At 42.2% G+C, this 20,504-nt stretch overlaps 1 protein-coding gene across 1 annotated transcript in view; it reads right to left on the reverse strand.

Moving 5' to 3' along the window:
* Nucleotides 1–20,504, reverse strand: part of sema4gb (sema domain, immunoglobulin domain (Ig), transmembrane domain (TM) and short cytoplasmic domain, (semaphorin) 4Gb) — a 43,881-nt gene that overhangs the window by 8,505 nt on the left and 14,872 nt on the right. The window contains exons 3-11 of the mRNA XM_080470201.1: nt 13,224–13,372; nt 10,453–10,515; nt 10,044–10,142; nt 9,857–9,950; nt 8,264–8,377; nt 7,649–7,803; nt 2,891–3,066; nt 584–722; nt 277–499 (exon numbers count right to left, since the gene is read on the reverse strand). Coding sequence (XP_080326327.1) covers nt 277–499; nt 584–722; nt 2,891–3,066; nt 7,649–7,803; nt 8,264–8,377; nt 9,857–9,950; nt 10,044–10,142; nt 10,453–10,515; nt 13,224–13,372 — 1,212 coding nt within the window. The remainder of the gene's footprint in view (nt 1–276; nt 500–583; nt 723–2,890; nt 3,067–7,648; nt 7,804–8,263; nt 8,378–9,856; nt 9,951–10,043; nt 10,143–10,452; nt 10,516–13,223; nt 13,373–20,504) is intronic.

The following is a 20,504-nucleotide window of genomic DNA, read 5'->3' on the forward strand; positions in this document are numbered from 1 at the left end:
ACTAAAAGTTAAAACATGTTATGGATTTTAACATTATGTCATCTTTCATAATGCCTCTTGGTGTAAAATACAGTGAAAAGTCAAAAAAATAAATAAATCCAGCATGAATGTATTTACAAATTCATTCATTCATTCATTTCATTTGATTCCTGATGTGTCTTTTGTCCCTGCTGTAAAATGTCCAGGTCTTCCCGAGATACACATGTAATACTTTTGTTAGTTGAGTCAGTTTCTTGTCTTTTAATCAGTTTGGGGGATTTGCCAGCAGAAACTCACCCGTCCCCAAAAAGAGCACTGTGTAAATGTTCCCGTCGAGCGCGGGCTCCTTGTGCACTGCTATCTTCACGTAGTTGACGCTCCTCTTGAACATGAGCGGCCGCGCGCCGATCGGGTGCACCTGGCTCGCCATCAGCGGGTGCCTTCTGGCGAACGTGAGGACGCTGTCCGGGAGGTCTCGAGATGAGTTGATGCCCTGGGACCTGTGCAGATCTGTTATACACTGGAGGGAAGACAGGAGTGATTGGAAAAAAAAAAAAAGAAGAGAGAAATGATTTTTGAAAGAGATTTGACAGATTCAACCTACAGATCCCGGTCTTGGCTCTGGAACTTTCCCGGTGTACTCTCTCCACTTTGAGTCCTGCACCTCCATGTACGGCCCTTCAAAAGCCTTCTGGACCTCTGAGAAAGCGTACTGGCACACAGCAGATGCTTTGATATTCTTCCTGAAAGACGGGCGTGCAGAAAAGACACATGCACAGGACACAGTGAAGATTAAGAATAATTCAACGTTGAACAAACTCCAACGGAAGGTTTTTACCGATGAGCAACTGCCGCCCAGATTGAATTTCAGCCACAACACAGATTATCAGCAGCCACTGGTGAAAAGGTTCGTGAGCTGCTGACGTCTGCAGACAACTGTGGGCGTCATGCTGATAGAGTTTAGATTTTTGGGGCTTTTGGAGCTCATCAGTGTGTCTTGAATGGGAATGTGGGCGTGGCTCACTGACAGGTGTGTAATTTACTCACTTTCAGCCCAGAGTATTAAAATACCCACTTCCCGTGAGTCATAAATTGAGAAAATGCCCCACTTGTAGTTTTTGTAGTGCACCTGGATAAGGCTGACCCTTATTCTCAAGCCCCAGAGCTCAGATTAGTCATGTGGGGAAAATGTCTGCGTCACATTCTTACGTCCGTTGAGCGCTCGGCTCGATCTTCAAAAGCATTCAAGTGAGAAAAATGAGAACGCAGTGAAACCAGAATCTGTCTTCAGAAGTGGTGAGTAGCATCGCTCAGGGGCTTACTCATCCTCGCACGTTTGAGTCTCCAACGTACTGTGATGACTTCTGCTCACACAGGTGTGCTTTTGTTTTTCATTAAAAGAAAGGAAAGCATTAGGAGAGGACTGACGCGGGACAGCTGCTGCGGTGAGTGACGGGACGAAACCCACGTCAAACATCAAACACTTGCCAAAGGAAGTGAAGCAGTGGGGGAAATGGAGAAGAAGCATTAAAGCAGTGGAAGTGTTTTAACTGAGGGCCACGTGGAGAAACATATGCAAAGGGCTATGCCACTCACCGCAGGGGAAGTTTACTGAAACCGTTTTGAGTGTTTCCATTTTTGTCACCAGCAACAACAGTTTGCTTTGACTGTCTGAGAGGCCAACTTATTCGACATAGTAAAATAATTAATAATGCAAAAATCAAAACCAAACCAGGGACCGTAGTTTAGGTCCCTCTGCTTTTGGATGATGTATTGTAATAGATATCATTTGCAACATGACCCTATCCGTCATAATATAAACACCCATAAGACAGTTTCTATGCGGGATGACTCTGCAGATCAGCAGAAACAGTCACATCCCTGCCAGATTTTCTACTGGCAGTCGTTGCCCTTCTGACGCTGCCACATAACCTCCAACTGCAGCACGGCCGCTTCTCTTTTGATAATTACTCACCTTGGATTTGAAAGAAGCAATGTTCATAAAATAGTAAATAATGTGAAGAAACAGAGGATGTAAGGTGATATAGTGGTTAGCACTCCCCAGAACATTCCTATTCAAGGCTGAGCTTGTTTTTTTTTTGGTGTAGTTTTTTTTTTGCTGAGTTTGCATGTTCTCTCCGCACACATGGGGGTTTCTCTGGTTTCCTCTCACAGAATGGCAGTGTGTCTCGTCTCTATCTTTGTGTTTGCCTGCTCAAGATGTCCCCTGCCTTCAACCCTTGTGAGCAGGAAATTCACATATTTTTGGCAAAACAGTGTACTTCTTCCCAAGTGCTATTCAAAATTCTGCTTGTTTGACAGACCCTGATTACATTGAATTACAAATATACATTCACTGTAATTATATGGATTATTAGTCTTTTATCACTAAACTCACACTTGATATACTTGGATTTCTTGACAAAGAGTAAATGCTTCAGTGACCTCTTCCAGGATACATTTAGCCTGATGGGAATCTCATGTAACAAACATGTGACACCCTGATGAATATTTAAGAGTCATGCTGAGGAAGTCCTGAGGGCCACTGCAATGACTTGTGTATCGACACAAAACTCTTTTCCTCTGTTTTTCTCATAGTTTTTGAATTTTCTAGAGATTGCTAATGCTGAGATATGATTATGAGAAGTATGCATGCTGGATCCTATAAGCAGGAATAGGAAGGGAACAATAAGGTATTAAAACACTGTATCACATTGAGTGATCAATAGAATCAGCAGTTATGCAAGTAGAATTGATCAATTATTGATTTTGATTAGCAAACCATGCTCAAAAATTGCAAGCGGCTACTAGCGCAGACAATCATCATGTAGATTTAAAGACAGCGGCAAAGTTGCCTGTCAATTGGGTAACGTCGAATGCCAAATTAGATAAATCACACATCATCTCTTACCATTCCAGACCAAAAACTCCATAAAAGATGCTGCTGTGAGCGTCTCTTCCCTGCAGGACGAACACATCGCGCAGGATGTTGAGATGCAGCTCGTATTCTGGGACTGAACACACCATTCTGGCCTTGAGGAAGGTGGTCCACTTCCTCTGCAGGGTCCTCTGGCCGCCCCAGTCCGTCTGCAGGAAGAGGAGATGGATGACTCCATTAAGTCAGTCAGTTTAGCTCAAATCACACGAACACAACTGCTCCATGCATAAAGAAAAACAACGATTTACATTCATTGTAGTATACAACAAATGGCATTTTGAATGCTTTTATGCTGCACGTTACACAAAGGAAGTCTCGGGGTGTCCTCATCAATCTAATGTGCTGCACTCGGAGGATTACTGTTGAGGTAATTTTACCATCTCAGAACTGTGAGTTTTAAAAAAAGACTCGGGAAATATTCGGCACACACCAACAAAGAAGGGTGCAAGAAGGCAGCGACTACTTTTTGATAGTTTTTCATCTGTGCTGAGCAGCGCAGTGGCATCGTGGATAGCAGAAAGAATATCTTGTTCGATTCGGGACATTGAGTCTTTCTGTGAGGAGTTTGCATTCTTCCCTGTGTGTGTGTGTGTGTGTGTGTGTGTGTGTGTGTGTGTGTGTGTGTGTGTGTGTGTGTGTGTGTGTGTGTGTGTGTGTGTGTGTGTGTGTGTGTGTGTGTGTGTGTGTGTGTGTGTGTGTGTGTGTGTGTGTGTGTGTGTGTGTTTCGTCCTTCCTGGGTTAGGTTGAGAATAGACTCTAAATTACCCGTTCATCTCAGTCTGCAGGTTCTTTGAGTCATTATCTCCTTCCTGTCGGGTGGTTTTGACACATGTTCATCTTAGGTCTTTTGGATTTTATCTTTCCCTTCACCAAATCATGCTTGCCCCAAGGTCTGAACAAACTGCCAACACCTAATCTAAGTTGACTCTCCATGCCTCTTGACCAAACCAGGCTAAGAACTAAAAAATTAAAGTCACCCAATAACCGTTAAACTCACATGCTGAATTAATTTTGTAATCTTTGCTTGAATTTATATGTAATGCATATGTAATGTAGACTGTGGAAGAAGTGCAAGAAGCTTTTGAAAAAGCAGTAATCTCTCTCTATAGAGCCAGGGACTCTTATACTGATAGCTTTGTCCAAAAACTAAATGCATATAAATACATTTTTTACAATTATCATACAGGTCATGTCATATTATGTTCTTAAATCAGTTTTAAACTTCACTCAATCCTCTTTCATTGTGATTCTTCTTCAAAAATGACAAAGAAGAAGGGGCACGCTGGCTTTCTGAAGGGCTTTTATCACAAACAGTATCTCATTCAGCGACGATAGCACTCATACCTCCAATAATGAAACACACTAACAGAGCAAGTGCACCGTAATTCATCTTGTCAATTAAAACCAAGTGCGCACATGTCCAGTGGACACCTGTGATTCTTCACAGAAGAGGAGGAGTGGAGCTGTAAGCTGCGCTCATGCAGTGTTTGCCTACTATTGCATTCAGCTGCAGTATGAGGTGAGGCAGCGAGAGTTCTCTCCTAAAAGAGTGATTTAGCACACCTCACTCAGATGAAAAGAGGAAAAAAATAGACAGGACTATTTTTCTTATTGTTCGCCTGAATCCCGGTGCTTCATCTTTCTTAGTTTATGTCTTTGGGTGACATCTGTCGTTCATCAAGATGCTCAGCCAGCCTCAGCCTCCCACGCAGGAAGGCATAATAGCTTCAATCTGTAAGTCTATTAAAATCTTGGGTGAATGTTGCCATCTCGCTTTATAGTTTCACCTGACGGAATGTATAACTTTTATTGGATTTTGAGATCAGACTCCTGTGACAGTGGCAGCATGATTATGACCCAGATGGATCTGACGGATGGAGAGTGGAGAAGACTTATATTATTATACATCCCGACGCCTCTATTATAAAACGCAAGATAAAGATTCTTTGAATTTTTCACAAAAGTAAGAAAAGCTAATTTATATAGATTGGATGGATGAAACAGCATTAATATGTACGTATATTGAGGTGATACCAGGCTAATATTGTGGAAGGTCACACCCTTAGATTACAATCTAGGTCAACCAAAGCACAGGCAGGGTCACTGAACTGTCAGGAGGTGAATTGAAGGGAATAAGAATCAAGAATCCAAGCAGCACCATAGAGACATGCCCGTGGGGAAAGTTAACCCCTGACGACATGATGCAAACCGCACCGTGCGCTGTGACAATAATACAGAGAGGAAAAGACAACTACACACAGCCTCTCTCATTGCTGGAGATATCTGAATCACCACAGCGAAATAATGTCCAAACAGCTTAATTGTGCACTGAAACGGGCTCGTTTTAATGTCATCGTGTCCCCTCGCATTGAAAATAGGTCACGATCAGCAAGGAAGTCACTGCAGTCCGGCGGGGAAGTGAAAAGCAGAAGAGGACAACTGGTTACTCGGCTCAGAAATGGCAGGTTTTCAGTGCGTTCAGGCCAGAGGCTTCACTATCTGTGGCTCTGCCCCCAACCAGCGGGGGTGCCTGGCATCTGCGGGGCTGAGGCTGGGGACCAGCGCGACATCTGCATGTGCTGCTGCTGTGGCCTAGTTCAGACTGCGTTATGACACTCCTCACTGCTCCGACAACTCGACAGCGCTGATGAAAGAGAGAGGAGGAGTTGAGTCCGGGCCTTATTTCCAACAAAATTACTTCATTTGGATGCGGAAAGAATCAGATGTTTTTTTTTAAGACGATGCTGCGAGATGTTCACAAACTATCTTCCTCGGCACAGAAAGGATCTATAATGAAGTATTGAAATGTGCAACAATCAAAAGGAAAATAAAAAGTCAGAGGCTTCACTTCTTACAATGGTCTGTCATGAAAAAGAGCATTTAAGTAATGACTGTAATGTGTAAAAAGTAGGAATGGAATCACGCTACTCTTTCTTTCCGTTTCACCGTAATGTGATGCATTATCATCATGAATTCTGCCATACATCAATTCATGGGGGCTGGAACTGAGCCCAGCTGACTATAGGTGAAGGAAGAGTACTCCCTGGATTGGTCTCCAGTCCATCACAGGGCAACGACAGAGAGACAGACAACCGCACACATTCACATATACACTTACAGCCGCTTACACATCGTTTCCAGTGGAAACGCATTGTTTTTTGCATTTTCAGCAAAGTTTTGCAAAGCAGAAATGCTGAAAAAGATGTAGTTTTCATGTTGGGCCACTAGTGGTAGCTGTTGGTTGTTTTTTTTTTACTGAAAACACACAAATGTCTGTAGAAAAAAAGTACTCTATAAGCATTTATAAATGAGAGCACACAGACATTCTAGTGGACAGACAAGTTGGACTGTTATTACGGGGACTATCAACTATTAAACTACCAAGTCCAGGACAATATGGACTGAGTCATGACTTGGCTTCAAACCAGTGACAGTCTCACTAATGTACGAGTCAATTCCAACCACTCCATCATGCGGGGTCCACATTATTACACAATATGAACTAAAAATACTGTACATTCGGTAGAACGCATACCTTTGCCAACGCCACATTTGTTAGCGGAACCGAGTTAGCATCACTAGCATGATAGCCGTTAGCGCATATCGATGCTAACGAGGTAGATAAGGTCGCTACATCAGTGTGTGGAACACTAAGCAAGGAGCGTCTCCATGGCAACAGATGCCGATCTCCATTGGCCTCCCCCATGAGAACTTTTTTCACAGTTTTTGGGGATTTATTCAGAAATGGTTAGTCGTTACAGTCCCAAAATCTAATCAACACAACCTTCTCGGCTAACTTCGTTGGTCACCCAACTTCGTTGACAACTATACGCATTCATCCATTGGAGAGTTTGTTTGTTTGAATAAAATTGTTGCCCTTTTTGAAACATTAGAGGATTAAAAAAGTTTCCAAAAAGTATGTTTGCAGCAGATAATATTACCTTTCACGACTCATGGAGTGATTTGGATATTAGAGCTTATTCTTGGACGTTAAAACTCAAAGTGGTTGCTCAGTTCGGTTCGTTTCTATTCCCTCTCCAGCTTTTGGGGAAATCTACTTCACAAGCTTACTCAAGGTGATTTACAACTGCTGCATTCATTCACCAAACCCAGTCACTTATTTTATACTCTGCCAATGCGATTTCAATACAGCAGCACACTATGACAGTAATTTCACCACCATGGACTGCTGAAAGAAAGCTTGGGGGGGGGGGGGGGGGGGGGGTACGTCAAGGAATGGTTGCTGAGCATCATGTCTAGACCAGTCAGGGATGATCACGAGTGAAATGAGGTGAGATGGAGAAAGAGGAGGAGGAGGAAGAAAAGGAAGAGGGTGATATGGCAATACAGTGAGAGGGGGTGGGGTGGAGGGTTTTCTATTGGAGGGGGTGGCTTGTGGACTTTGCCTGGCAACAGGAAAGCACCAGAGCCAGTGAAGAAACTGTGATTACAGATGCCCAACTGCCACTTGATTCAGCGCTGAAATTACCGTATGAGGAGAGCATACGCTCGGAAAGAAATCAAGAACAGAAAGTCTTTTTACATCCATTAAAAAAAAAAAAAGGATGTAGAAGTTAATCTGAGCCCACCATTCTCACACTTGGGAAGAGTTTCTTTTCTTTCTTCGGGCGACCTTGCACTCAGTGTAACTCTGCTTTTCTTTTGCATAATACAGCAAGACCATTCTTAAGATTACATCCACTCGTCTTTCAGTGAGATGAAAACTCTGACCTTGCAGACTCGAGCAACCCTCGACACTTTGGTCTGGCTCGGGTAGGCAATCTGCTCCTGGCTGCGCTCGGTGAAGAAGAAGTAAATCTTGTCATCATCGCCGACGGAGCTGTTGATGCTCTCCTTCAGCAGCACGGATCCCACAAAATCTGCCTCTGCACACAGACACACACACACACACACACACACACACACACACACACACACACACACACACACACACACACACACACACACACACACACACACACACACACACACACACACACACACACACACACACACACACACACACACACACACACACAAGTCCAAACACAGACCTATTAGCAGCCTGGGAAGTGTCTCCCTGGAAACTAAAGATGGAGCTTTTAAATATGATTGAATCACAGCAACCAAGCCAGTAACTGAAGCACTGTAGTGCAATTTTTTGAGGTGAATTTTGTTCTCAGTCTGAATCTGTTTCTTGCAAGAAAGCAATATTGACAGAGTGAAAAGTGACAACGAGGTCTGGTCGATTTACTAGTGCACTGTAAGTGGAAATAGGCAGTATAAGCAGTCTGTAGCTATTTTGTACATGCCACCATTAATTGATGTGGATGTTTGTATATTTACCCAGAAGCCACCGGGTGGGCGCTTCCTCTGTCCTGAGCGTGGGGAAAGGGAAGTTTCTGCGCACATCTGGAGAGCTGCGAAACTCGTACTGAGAAGCTGTGAACATCTCGCCATCTGATTTACAAATCAGAAAACTGTTTTGGTGAATGACAGTTTCAGAATGAAAGAGCATAGATGAGAATATTTTTTTCAATAATACGCATGCAAACCTTTACGATCACATTGTAGGAAAATATAAAGTCATAAAACATCATGTGAACATGGTATTTTTTAAAGTCTCAAGCACAGAGCTCTATAGCTGCTCTGGCATAGCAATTAAAATATGAAGATACATAAAGAGCAACCTCATAGATCAGGGGTGTCAAACATAAGGGCTGTGGGCCAAAACTTGCCCCTCAAGAGACTCCGAACCAGCCTCTTCTTCATTTTACTGTATTTTGCACCAGATGGTTTCATTAAAATTAGCTTTATGTTGACATTATAGGCATTTCCGGTTGTAATTGTTTGGTTTTGCAAAAATATTAATATCTTTGACACATATATTCAGAACCGACTCAAGGTGAAAATGGGCTGTCAGTGGCCCTAAATTGTGTTTGACACCCCTGCCATAGATCGCAGATAAAAACACCAAAGACAAATATTTACATTAACTGTTTACAATAATGCTCACACCATTAAGAAAAACATAACATTGTGGAAAATCGACAACCACAATTAAAGTCAGACAAAAAACAACAAATCACCAAGGACAAAGAAATACCCAAAGTGCAGGCCAGTTCAGCCAAAGTGAGTATCTAAAAGTAACACTGCTTAAAGATGCTGATTTCTATTTGGTTTGACTGCAAGACAAACCTTAAAACAACACATGTATGAATTACCATAAGCACATAGTCAAGTGGCCACATTTACAAACAGTGACCTATCACTCCGTGCAATGGTGACATTTGCATTGTTATTTGGTGAAGCATACATAACAGAAAGAATCCTATTTGTGTGTGTGTGTGTGTGTGTGTGTGTGTGTGTGTGTGTGTGTGTGTGTGTGTGTGTGTGTGTGTGTGTGTGCGCGCGCGCGCGCGCGCGTGTGTGTGTGTGTGTGTGTGTGTGTGTGTGTGTGTGTGTGTGTGTGTGTGTGTGTGTGTGGCTTTTAAAAAGTGTCAGTAATTATTTCTCATGGTCAGTAGTTCGAGTTCAAGTTGGAGCCTTGTGGAACTTCACCATAAACAATAAAGGACCATTTTTTAAAGCTAGAAAATATCCAAAGTTAATCCTTTTTGTGACTATGAGCATCCTGACATCCAATCCAAGCTGCCTCGTTGTTGTGGATAAACCACCAGCTGGTGGATGGATCTATGCAGACACTCAGGACAATGACGTTTGCATTCATTCAAAGCACTTCTCTACCTAATTATAGCTTCACAGCACGTTGATACAGCTCTGAACTGTCCTGTTTGATGATGCAGTATGAGTATGTTATACAATAGCTCCTTTTTTTCTCCTTCAGTGTTTGACCATGGATACAATCAATGCTGCCCTCTTTGTTATGCTCTGCAGGAGCTTCAACAAACAGATTAAATGCAGAGGTGGGAGACATACCTACAAAAAGGCCAGTGTATCCCTTCGCCGGGTCGTATGGACACCTGTCTCTGCCTTCCTCAAAGCCCGAGGTGAAGCTGAACCGCTCTGCGTCCTTGCAGAAAGGCGGGAGAGAACACACAGTCAATCGTGTAATTTAAATCCCAGTCACTAATGTGCTGTGGTTAAAAAATACATGAGCTCTTACGATGTAAGCACAGAGAGGTCTGAAGGCGTTGGTTCCACAGGCGTACAGGTGAGTCTCGTTGTATCGCTGCAGAAAGCGAATGTGGTTGTAACACTCAGTCTGCAGAGAGCAGAAGAAAACAAAAGGTTATTTGGGGTTATACAACAAGCCGGAGCTGGAGAACTTCATGCAGAGCAGGTATTTTGTGCAAGTCACTATTTAATGAATGTGATTTTCCATATATGTCCAGCTCCAACTTTTGTGTTTGAGAAAAGTGAATTACCAAGGAACAGAAATGTTGCTGTCATTAGCAATCAGTGCATCACAAAGCTGAAGGATCTCATTTACGTCTCAAGTAATAACGATAATTAGGGCTTCAGGGCATTATGAAAGAAAATGAAAATAGGATCGCGAAGCTGTCGCCTTGTACCTGATTGTCTCTGCCTTTGTTTAGACACTGCTTCCTCTGTTCAAGGGACGCGTCCCAATCAATCTGCAAATAATTGGAGAGTAATGAATATGACTCAGTTATTTCAATATGTGAAGAGCGACAAACAGATTAATAGAAAACTTTAAAGTTAGACAGGTATGGATGCAGGAAAGACAAGAAAACCAGTGTATGTTTGATGCTGAGAGAGAGAGAGAGAGAGAGAGAGAGAGAGAGAGAGAGAGAGAGAGAGAGAGAGAGAGAGAGAGAGAGAGAGAGAGAGAGAGAGAGAGAGAGAGCACACTTTATTTTCTGGCTCCGTGACTAAGTCCAGACTCTCTTCAGTGACTCTTGAATAAATGCCCGGTGCATTTAATCCGATATCCATAAAATTGGAAGAACACAATGGGATTTGCTCAATCTGTTTGAGGCTATTATTAGTTTCCTCTCTTTTCAACACTTGGGATGAAAACTTGAGGAATGGGGCTTGCGGTTTCTTCTGTTTGCGCCTATTTTACCCTGTTAGTAACGACCAGTCACCAGAGCGGACAGACAGCACCTCCTTCTATTCTCTATTTTCACTCTCGCTTCTTGTGCTTCACTACTTGGTTTGGGATGACTAGCTATTACTGAGTTGAGAGAAAAACACTGTGTCAAATGCCACTCTGAGAAGAGACGAGCTTGGTAATGACATCCTGACGAATTTGGCGCAGACTACAGAGTGTGACCAAACAAGAGGCCAACTTAGTGCACAACCGTTTACGCGACAACAAAAGGCATAATTTTTTTCCTTTTCATTTCAGAAAAGTTTTGCGTTGTTTGTTGACAAGGAAACGTTAGAAACACCGAAAACAACGTAGTTTTCATGTAAGGCCACTGGTTGGAGCTGGTGGCTGTTTTTGTAATGAAACCACGAGCACGTGTGCAGAGAGTAATACACTATAAACATCAACAATGGGAGAACGCAGACATTCGTATGGACAGGCGACTCAGTTGGATTGTTATTACAGTGGCTGTCAACTATGAAACTACCAAGTCCCAGGAGAATATGGACTGGGAGTCGTGACACTCAGGAGGCCGCCATTGTTGTTATTGTCCATTAACTCATGCATGTGCAGAAGAACTATTTACTACGGCCAAAGTTGCCCGGTCACAGCGTTTTTCAAAAAGTTTACACCGAGACAGATTTGCGTTTTCGGGGACTCAGAGCACTACTGTCAGACCCTTAAAACACAACCACAGTTTTCAATTTTCACATTGAAAACATCATGTAAACAAGGTCTTAAACTGGTTTTTGAGGTTTGGGAGGTGATTGCATTTAAAAAAATTTAATAAAAATGTAGATACAAGTCAGATGGCAAGTCAGGCTTTACGACGACGCTGGAATTTCTCTTATCGAGGTAACTTCAGTGATTAACCCTGAGTTTTCTGTACTGCGACTCTCATTCACTTCATACCAGGATAAATCACCCCGGTAACTTACTCTGAATGTCTACCCTGGTCCAGACAAGGTTACGTTCTCGATAAGAGGTCAACACTCCGTCACCTGACCAATCAGATCTCTTAGAAAATGACCTGTCCATTCTTAGATGATCCTGATTGGTGCGCTGTTTCAATTCAATTCAACTTTATATATATATAGCACCAAATACAACACTGTTTCAGAGCTGAGCGCAGCAGAGCAGAGAGGAGAAATAGCATTTAGAGTAATCTTTTTGACACAATAAAATCAATCCTGGTCACTGAGGCTTTGAAGGATGTTTTTGTTCTTGTTCTTGACTTGTTCCAAGTCTGTTTAGCTCCACGAGGGTTGATCTGTAACAATGAGGATAATAATAATGGTCACGCCTGACAGAACTGCAGAAACATGAATTTATGGAACGCACATCTACTCGTCACGGTAATGAATTAACATTGCAAAACACAACACGCTCACAAGGAGGAAACTCAGCCTCAGAATAACTTGATGGATAACAGAAGAGCAGTGATGAAGTTCTGCATGAAATGTTTCTGCTGTAATAAAGTGAAACTGAGTGATCACAGTGCCGCGCCTGTCCATTTATATTGTGTTTTGAATTAATATCGTATAATCTCACGGAGTCACGTATTTACAAGTCAGCAATTTTCTGGCTTTGACTGCAGCAACAGTGTTACTTTTAGCCCGGTGGATGTGTTTGAATTCTTCATGTGTTCAGAGAATAACTTAAGTTTCTCCACGGGTGTGATGAATCTGATGCTGCAAACTCCACCCCTTTTATGTGAGCGCGCAGTGATCCTGAAGGACAACTCTCTGCGAACTACCGAGTTGATAACCTCCTTCGTGTTAACGCGTATCAGGATGGCGTAGGTCTGGGTTAGTCAACCCAGGTAACAGAGCGATATCCTGGATATGTTTATCACGACGTGTTCTTCCAATGCTGGTAAGCCTGTTGACTTTTTGATCAAAATGCAAACAGTTCAAGTCGTCAATAAAAATCTCAAGCTGTTACTTATTTGGGCAACGGTTATCAGTTACTGAACGTAAGCAAGCACGCCATCCAAGTTTGTTTAACCTCATTTTCTTCCGTGTTTGGCGGCATTTTCCTGCTGTTGTGTGCTGGTTTAAGTTGGTGCTGTTCTGAGAACATGCCGGTTCACAGGCTTCAGACGACTGCAGACCATCACGTAGAGAGAAACGGTGCCTCGCCTCAGCAGCGTCGTAGCATCGTGATCTTGATCCTCAGCAAATGCCTTGATTTAGTAGAACTAAATGCGCTGATTTTTGAGTGACTTACCGTGAGGTTTGCAGGTGTGGAGATGTTGGACGTGTTGAGGGCGTACAAGGCCCCTCTGCCCCCCACATACAGCAGCCCAGTGTCCTCTTCAAGCAGCAAGGTGCTGTAATTCTGTGAGGAGCTGGCGAAACGAGTGCGACCCAACATATCTGTAAACGCACACAAAACATTAGGTTGGATAAGGGAGGGTTTTCTGTTTGAAGGACGAAGCTACTTGAATGTGTTATTCTCAGTAGCTGTTTTAGTTCATTCAGACTGGAGTAGGTTGTGATTATATAAGGGTTAAAAAATTTGATCGGATCAGAGGTTTAGTGTTGACAAGTTCAATGCCACGACAATTTCTTTTTAAAAGATGAATAGCATTGTATGTACAGTATATATGTATGTAAATAAATTGAATGATATCAGGATAAATCTCACCCATTCATACAAAAAATTCCCACAGCAAATATGCACATAAACATTTCATGCACGGTATTCATACACATTATCTTTTCCAAGGACATGTGAAGATGAGGGATCCAACATCTACTAGCGTAGCGAAAGCCATCTTTCATTAGCCTAAAAAGAACGCGTCCTCGATTAATTCTAAATATATCAAAATTAGCCATGTTTACCTTCAGTATATGTTGAAAAAGTATATATTGTCTGCATCTGCCAGCAGGTCATTGTTATTGTGATGCTTCACGACAGGAGAGAAATGGAAACAAAATCTAATCTATCCATGACAATTGGAAAATAATTGAATATTTTCAAAATGATGCGGTATTGTGCAATCTACTTATTATTTAATACTACTTTAATTGTGTAATGTGGAAAATGCAAAACTCTCAGCTACTTATTTCAGCTATCCATTGTTTATTCTATTATTTCCACATAATCTACTACACCATAATGTGCATAAGAACAACTTTATTGTGCCCAAGGCTAGATTCTGTTACAAACCAGGAAGTGTAGAAATAAATATGACAGAGACAGTTACTGTCTGATGAAACAGTCATGCAAAAACGTTCGCTTATGTAAACAGGGCGTCAACACATGGTTAAGATGCATGATGGACCAAATGGGGACAGGATGCAAAATTACACAGTCGGTTTCTCAGGTTCACAATATCTGTTCTGTGTCATGAGAAGCATTTATGAGCCTGATGATTTTGTCCTCCATACATTCATTAAACCGGTTCCTTATTTGTTTTAACCTTCACAAGGGCAATTCCGTTACGGTGAACGGATCTCATGGTTATCCATACTGAAGGTCAAAGGGTTGATCAATTAAATGATTTTAAAATGTATTAGTTGAGATGGATCATTTAATGCTGAATGCCACAACTTTGCTGTTTATTGAGAAAATGTCTGACACAAAACTGAGACAAAATGAATCATGATCTATGCCAATGCCAATGATTATATGGCAAATCCACATAGTTTGACACTTGTTTTGTGAATACACACACCGCAATCCAAAGACTGAGAGTTCTGTTGCTGCTCTGGCGGTTAGGAATTATGTTTCATATTGAGCTATACTGAGCTAATGTTTTCTGTCAAGACCACAAAACATCTAACAGAGTCAAAAACACATTTCGTGTTTTAGCAGGTCCACCTGTTTGGGATAAAAGCTTTTCATATTAGAATTCCAACTGCAGACACCCTAAAGGGATCCTTCTTGGTGAGCCCAAACATCAGATCTGGAATATGGCAGATTCGCAGGAGGCTGAGAAGACTGTGGAGACACACAATGTGGAATGGGGGCATCGGGGGAGGTAAGATTTTAGGGCATTCAGCAGGAATCGCGCCCCAGTACTGCCAAAACACATCAGCAGCGGTGCCACGTCAACGTCATGTCAGGCTGTGAGTGTGAATGAGGGTGATGGGGGAGGGAGATTCATACAGTAAATGGGCCAAATGAGGGGTCACTCACTCATCACGTTTGTTGATAAAGTAAAATAGGCATATCATTTCCAATATTTTGATATATTCTGCCACTGTTACAGAAAAACAAGATCATTTCAGTAGTGCCAAATAATTGATCTGGTAAATTAAACTAAATATTTCATTGCACCTACATGTAGCACCTCGGAAATGGGGGCAGGGAGTACTGAGAAAAGGAGGACATGTATTTCCTGGAGGTACAGCAGATCTGTGTGGAAACAGGTTCACCGGGCTTTGATTTTTATTTCATTAAAAAACGATTAATGTCTTAATGACTGAGTCTGACATGCCGAAAAACACAGCAGCAGAAAACAATAGACTATGTGGCGGTATCAGTAGTGTTACACTGAGGAATATGAGTCAGCAGAGTGCAGATGGGCACATTAATCTCCTCACATCCTCTCTGTCTGACTCTCCCTCTTCTCTGCCCCTCGTGAAGTGATGGCAGCCTGTCGCTGCTCCCTGTAATAAGACAACCTGTATTCACCCTCAACCAATCGATTCAGTGTGGTGGGAGGGCCGGCATGCTTGTCGCACTTCATCTAGTCTGCCTTTCATTGGACATCTGACCCGAGTGAAAAGACTCCAGCGTAGCTGAGAGGGTTGGAAAACAACAGTATAACTTCTGTAAGGGCATACATTGGCTAATCAATACAAGCCTGGGCCATGAATCATACATTTTCACTTAATGGGATTGGTTAGACAATCCAAAGCCACTTCATCAGCGAATGAGAGAGATATACACTAATGCTTATTTCTAAACACCCCAAATAATTTAATTATATGTTTTAAATAAATTGGGCAAAAGTTGAAGTTTAGAAGATATTACATTACAGAAGATAAACAACAGACAAAATACATCATTCAGTGGATTGACTAGATTGTTTCTAAGAGGTTTTAGACACAAATTTGTATGAAGGAATGCACATCTGTGTTATATATTACTAAGGATTGTGTATCTTGACTACAATCCTTCATTATCATCCCGTTCCATTATCAAAAAAAGATTAGTTTCATAGATTAGTCAAACTTTCATCTTCTGTACTCCTTCAAATTGAGGCCTGATTAACCCATATGCTGCATAAAGTGTACAAAGCTGTGTTTAATTTGCAGGTGATTCATTAAGAACAACACCATGAGTGACACAAACAAGAGCATTTAAATGAGGGTTTACATGAGGACGATCAGCTGGAAACTGCATTGCTTCCAGGTTGCTTTGCTTGTGTTCATGATGGAGTGACTGGATCCAAACGGACGATGGCTGATGGCAGAGTACATCCTCAACAGGTCGCTAGTTCTTTAAAGTACAAACACAGATAATCACACACCTTCACAGTTCTACCCACAGGTAACTTGGACACACCAATTTACCTTAAAAGCGTGTTCTTGCACTGCGGGAGAAAATGGGAGTACAATCCCAAGCGTGCGCAGAAAGGCCCAAAGTTTGGACACGAACTGGGGGTTGTTTTTTTTTACCGTGAGACTTAAGAGCGAACCGCTAGAAACCGCTGGTTTGTTCGTTGGTGCACAATTCAGATCTCTGAGTTCAAAATACAAAAAGTGAAGTCGGTTGGGATATTGAACATTTTTTTCTCACCTGCAAAGAGTTTGAGACAGTTTTTTGCAAACTGTCAAATCAGTTGTAAGATCCTGTCAAACCAGTTAAATGATGATCCCAACTGCAACTCGAGTTCATGTTTATGTAAGACACAAAACAAACACGCACTATCTCCACACTTGTGACTCCTCTCTATACTATCACTACCGCCTTGTTGGTGACTATTTTAATTCACAATCGTGATGGCGACGACGACAACGGGTCTCTGTGTGCATTTGATCGTGATTAATACAACTTGGTGAAAAGCACTGAGAGCTTCCTCAAAATCACATGGAGGACGTTTTGTGCGCCGCATGACTGTCTGCTCGTCTCAGTGTCACATGGACACGCTGGGTGATGACAGTAAGTAGCTCCACAAGCACCCGTCGCCTCTCCAGAAGACCACAGCCTGAGTCAGGCTCCAGTCTCTCTCACCACCCACCTTCCTTCCTGCCTGCATTTTCTGATTGGTTCTATCACTGACAGCCAGACAACCACAGCAGCCGTTCACTGGTCAATAATGAGGTGATTATCATACTGGCTCATGCTGGCTATCTGACTGAGTCTAAGCATGACAGCTGAAAGGGCTTCAACGACATTTAAGAATTACATCTTTTTTTATTGTCAAAACAATAATTTTGAGAAAATAGCTCCATCCTAAATTGCAGAGGAGGATTGTTTGGTGTGATTATCCTGAAAGTAAATACACAAAAGCCTGAGATCTCATTACTCGTCTCAAGAGACAGAGTGATTTATTTGAGCTCTACAGCTTTAAAAAAGTTGAATGAAATAGAAAACAGGATTGTTGTTTTCAGTAAACAAGCTGGCTTCGCGGGCAGCACCTAAAAGGACTTGAGGAGCGTTAGCAAAGAGGCAGCAAGTAAAGCCAGAGACTTCCTCTGGTTGGTCCTTGCTACTTTTTCTCAACATGCATTTAGTTCATCTCATGTTTTGGAAGAAATCATCATTAAAAAAACGGAATAAATGGAAACTCATTTTTAGATATATAGTTAAGACAAATTTTGAGAGAAGCTATTTTGAACAACCTCTCTGCGTCTGCCCTGTGATGGACTGGTGAACTGCCTTCACCCATGTTTAGCTGGGATTGGCTCCAGCTTCCTGAACAGGATAATGCAGTGCAGAAGAAGGATGGACATTGCTGATGAGTTTAGCTTGTCTGGGTCTAATTTCTTTGCTCTATGGAACCATTTGGTATCATTTGGGGCAGTACACTACACTATTATATGATTACGCTGTTATGTTTGTCTGTCTCATCTAATATTTGTGGATAAGGTTTGTGTTTTTGTTTTGCTTCTGTCTGTCCTTGTCATTTCATTAAACTGAAGGTGCACCAGGCTAGAAATCAGCCTCTGAGGTAGGACCAGGATACACTGGAGCTATTTTCGCTCTCAACAGGTCCAAGAATGGGTCAGTGTCCCTGCGGAAGAGCTGCAGGAAGTCACCCCCACAACCCAAAGATGATGGCCACGTGTTAAAATGAGACTTAAAAATACAAAGGGTAAAACGGATGAGGCAGAAAAAGATAGAAAGACGAAAACGTTCGAGCAAAAACAAAGAGATAAGAAAATAATTCAGGCTCAAGCTATAAGATTTTAAAAATGCAGAAAAATGGGAACAAACTGGAGAACGATGAACCTGAATTCACCCTTTAAAAATTACACACACAAAAAAGCTCTCCTTTAAAAAACTTAGATTAATACACAATCATGTAAAATGTAGTGATGGGACACACATCGCCTCAATCCTCCAACTAAATGAAACACCAATATCCACGTAGCTTCCAGATCTTTATCAAATTTGTGAGCAGAAGAAGCATTTTAATTCATAAATTTTTGCTTGGAGAGTGTTGGATATTGTTGGTCTCGATGTGCTGCTTTCCAGCTGTTGTGCTTCAGTGTCAAAATAAATTCCAAAAGTTAAATTCTGTGAGCTAAACTTTCTAAGAATGATGGCTGCTGCATCCCATAGTGCCGATGGTGCCAAAACCTCTGTGAGTCTCAGTAAAATCCACGGAGAAGACTGTGTGACTGTCACTTGCTATTTCTCATCGCCAGTCAGCCTCAGATTTGAGTGCACAATGAGCAGCTCCTCCAACGCAGCCAAAGGTCAGGACACGCCAGGAGGGGATTCATCTGAAGGGCGGCTGGGGGTGCAGTGGCGGTAAGGACCGAGACTCCCGCAGCAGGGTACCCACTACACCACCCACAATCAGACACACGCTCATGTCGACCCTCCTTTAGCGGCATGCAACAAAACACAAATGACATATATGTGACGTGGTATATGAGAGGAGAGCGTGATGGGGAAGTGAATGCAAAAACAAGCGGAAAACTCATGCATGCACACTTAAAAATGCCTCAACTTGGACATTGTCCTCCTCACGAGAACATGCAAGCGTATTCTCTGAGATCATGCCAACGTAAGAGTTACGCAAACTCAAAGGCAACCCAAGGCAACCTAACGCGCCCGCTTGACGTGAGTCATCCAAGAGTGAGCAAAAGCCTTGGTTTCTATCTTGTAAAAATAGTCGCCGCATCACATAACGAGCTGATGAGAAGGAGTACGGTAACACAAAGTGTCCCCGGCCCTGCGGCGTCACAGCCAGAGCGACCTTGGCCTGCGATGTGGCATGACGCAATCATGTGTTATTTTGTGCCTCCTGATCTTCAGCAACAAAACACACAGACGTAAGGACACTTCTTCACTTTAGCTAAAAAAAATATAGATATTTAGCTACGCAGACAAACTGCATCACACGTACATGCATATACACAAAGCAACATCAGGGATCCTTTGCTAGTTGCAGTTTGATCCCTGTTTTACCATCAGAACCGATTCATCAAGGTGCTGAAAATGTTCCTCAGACATTTTGGTTAATATTGATGTCAGCAGAGCAAATTTGCAGCAGATTTGTTGGTGGAACATTCAGAATGTGAATCTCCTTTCTAGTGCATTCCAAAGAAGCTCTGTTGGACTATAATTGGGTGAATATGAAGACTGAGTCCAGTGAACTTATTGTCATGTTCAACAAATAGATGCTTGAAGTTGTTGGAGCTTTGCATGGCCGGCTGGAAGAGGCCATGAATCCATGCTTTTATGGTATTTATGCCAAATTCTGACTCCAACATCTGAATGTGGCAGCAGAAAGCAAGACTTCAAGGTTTTCGAATACTTTTTAGTCCAGCTTTGGTGGTCCTGTATGAACTAGCCTCAGTGTCCTGTTCTTGGTTGAGAGGAGTGGCACTTCGTGAGGGTTTTCTGTTGACCATCAGCTTCAAGGTTTGACATGTGACTTATGTTTGTCCTCCTTTGACTGCAAAGCAATGGTTATTTGTCTTTTTTTAGACCATCCTCTGGAAAGTCTACACATGGCCGTTTGGGAAAATCCTAGTAAATCAGTGTTTTGTCTGGTACCGACAACCACGCTACATTAAAAGTATAGGTACAGGTATAACTAATATAGTGAGTGTAGAGCCTTCACTTAAAAACAAGAACAAATGTGATCCTCTAGATCAGCCGTGAGCAACTGAAATTAAATTCCTACATATGCGAAACCATTGTGGAGGGCCAAGCCATAAGCTTTCAGGATAATTTGACAGACAGCAGTGATTCGAATTTTAACGCTTCAGCACAGAAATTATGAGTAAAGATACACCAACATCCTGGACAATAATGTTTATTTGATCCGTACTTTCCTCCTCCAGAGCAACATAGACATATTTCATCTGACCCCCC

This window comes from Lipophrys pholis (genome assembly GCF_963383615.2).
Source record: "Lipophrys pholis genome assembly, chromosome: 1".
NCBI lineage: Eukaryota > Metazoa > Chordata > Actinopteri > Blenniiformes > Blenniidae > Lipophrys > Lipophrys pholis.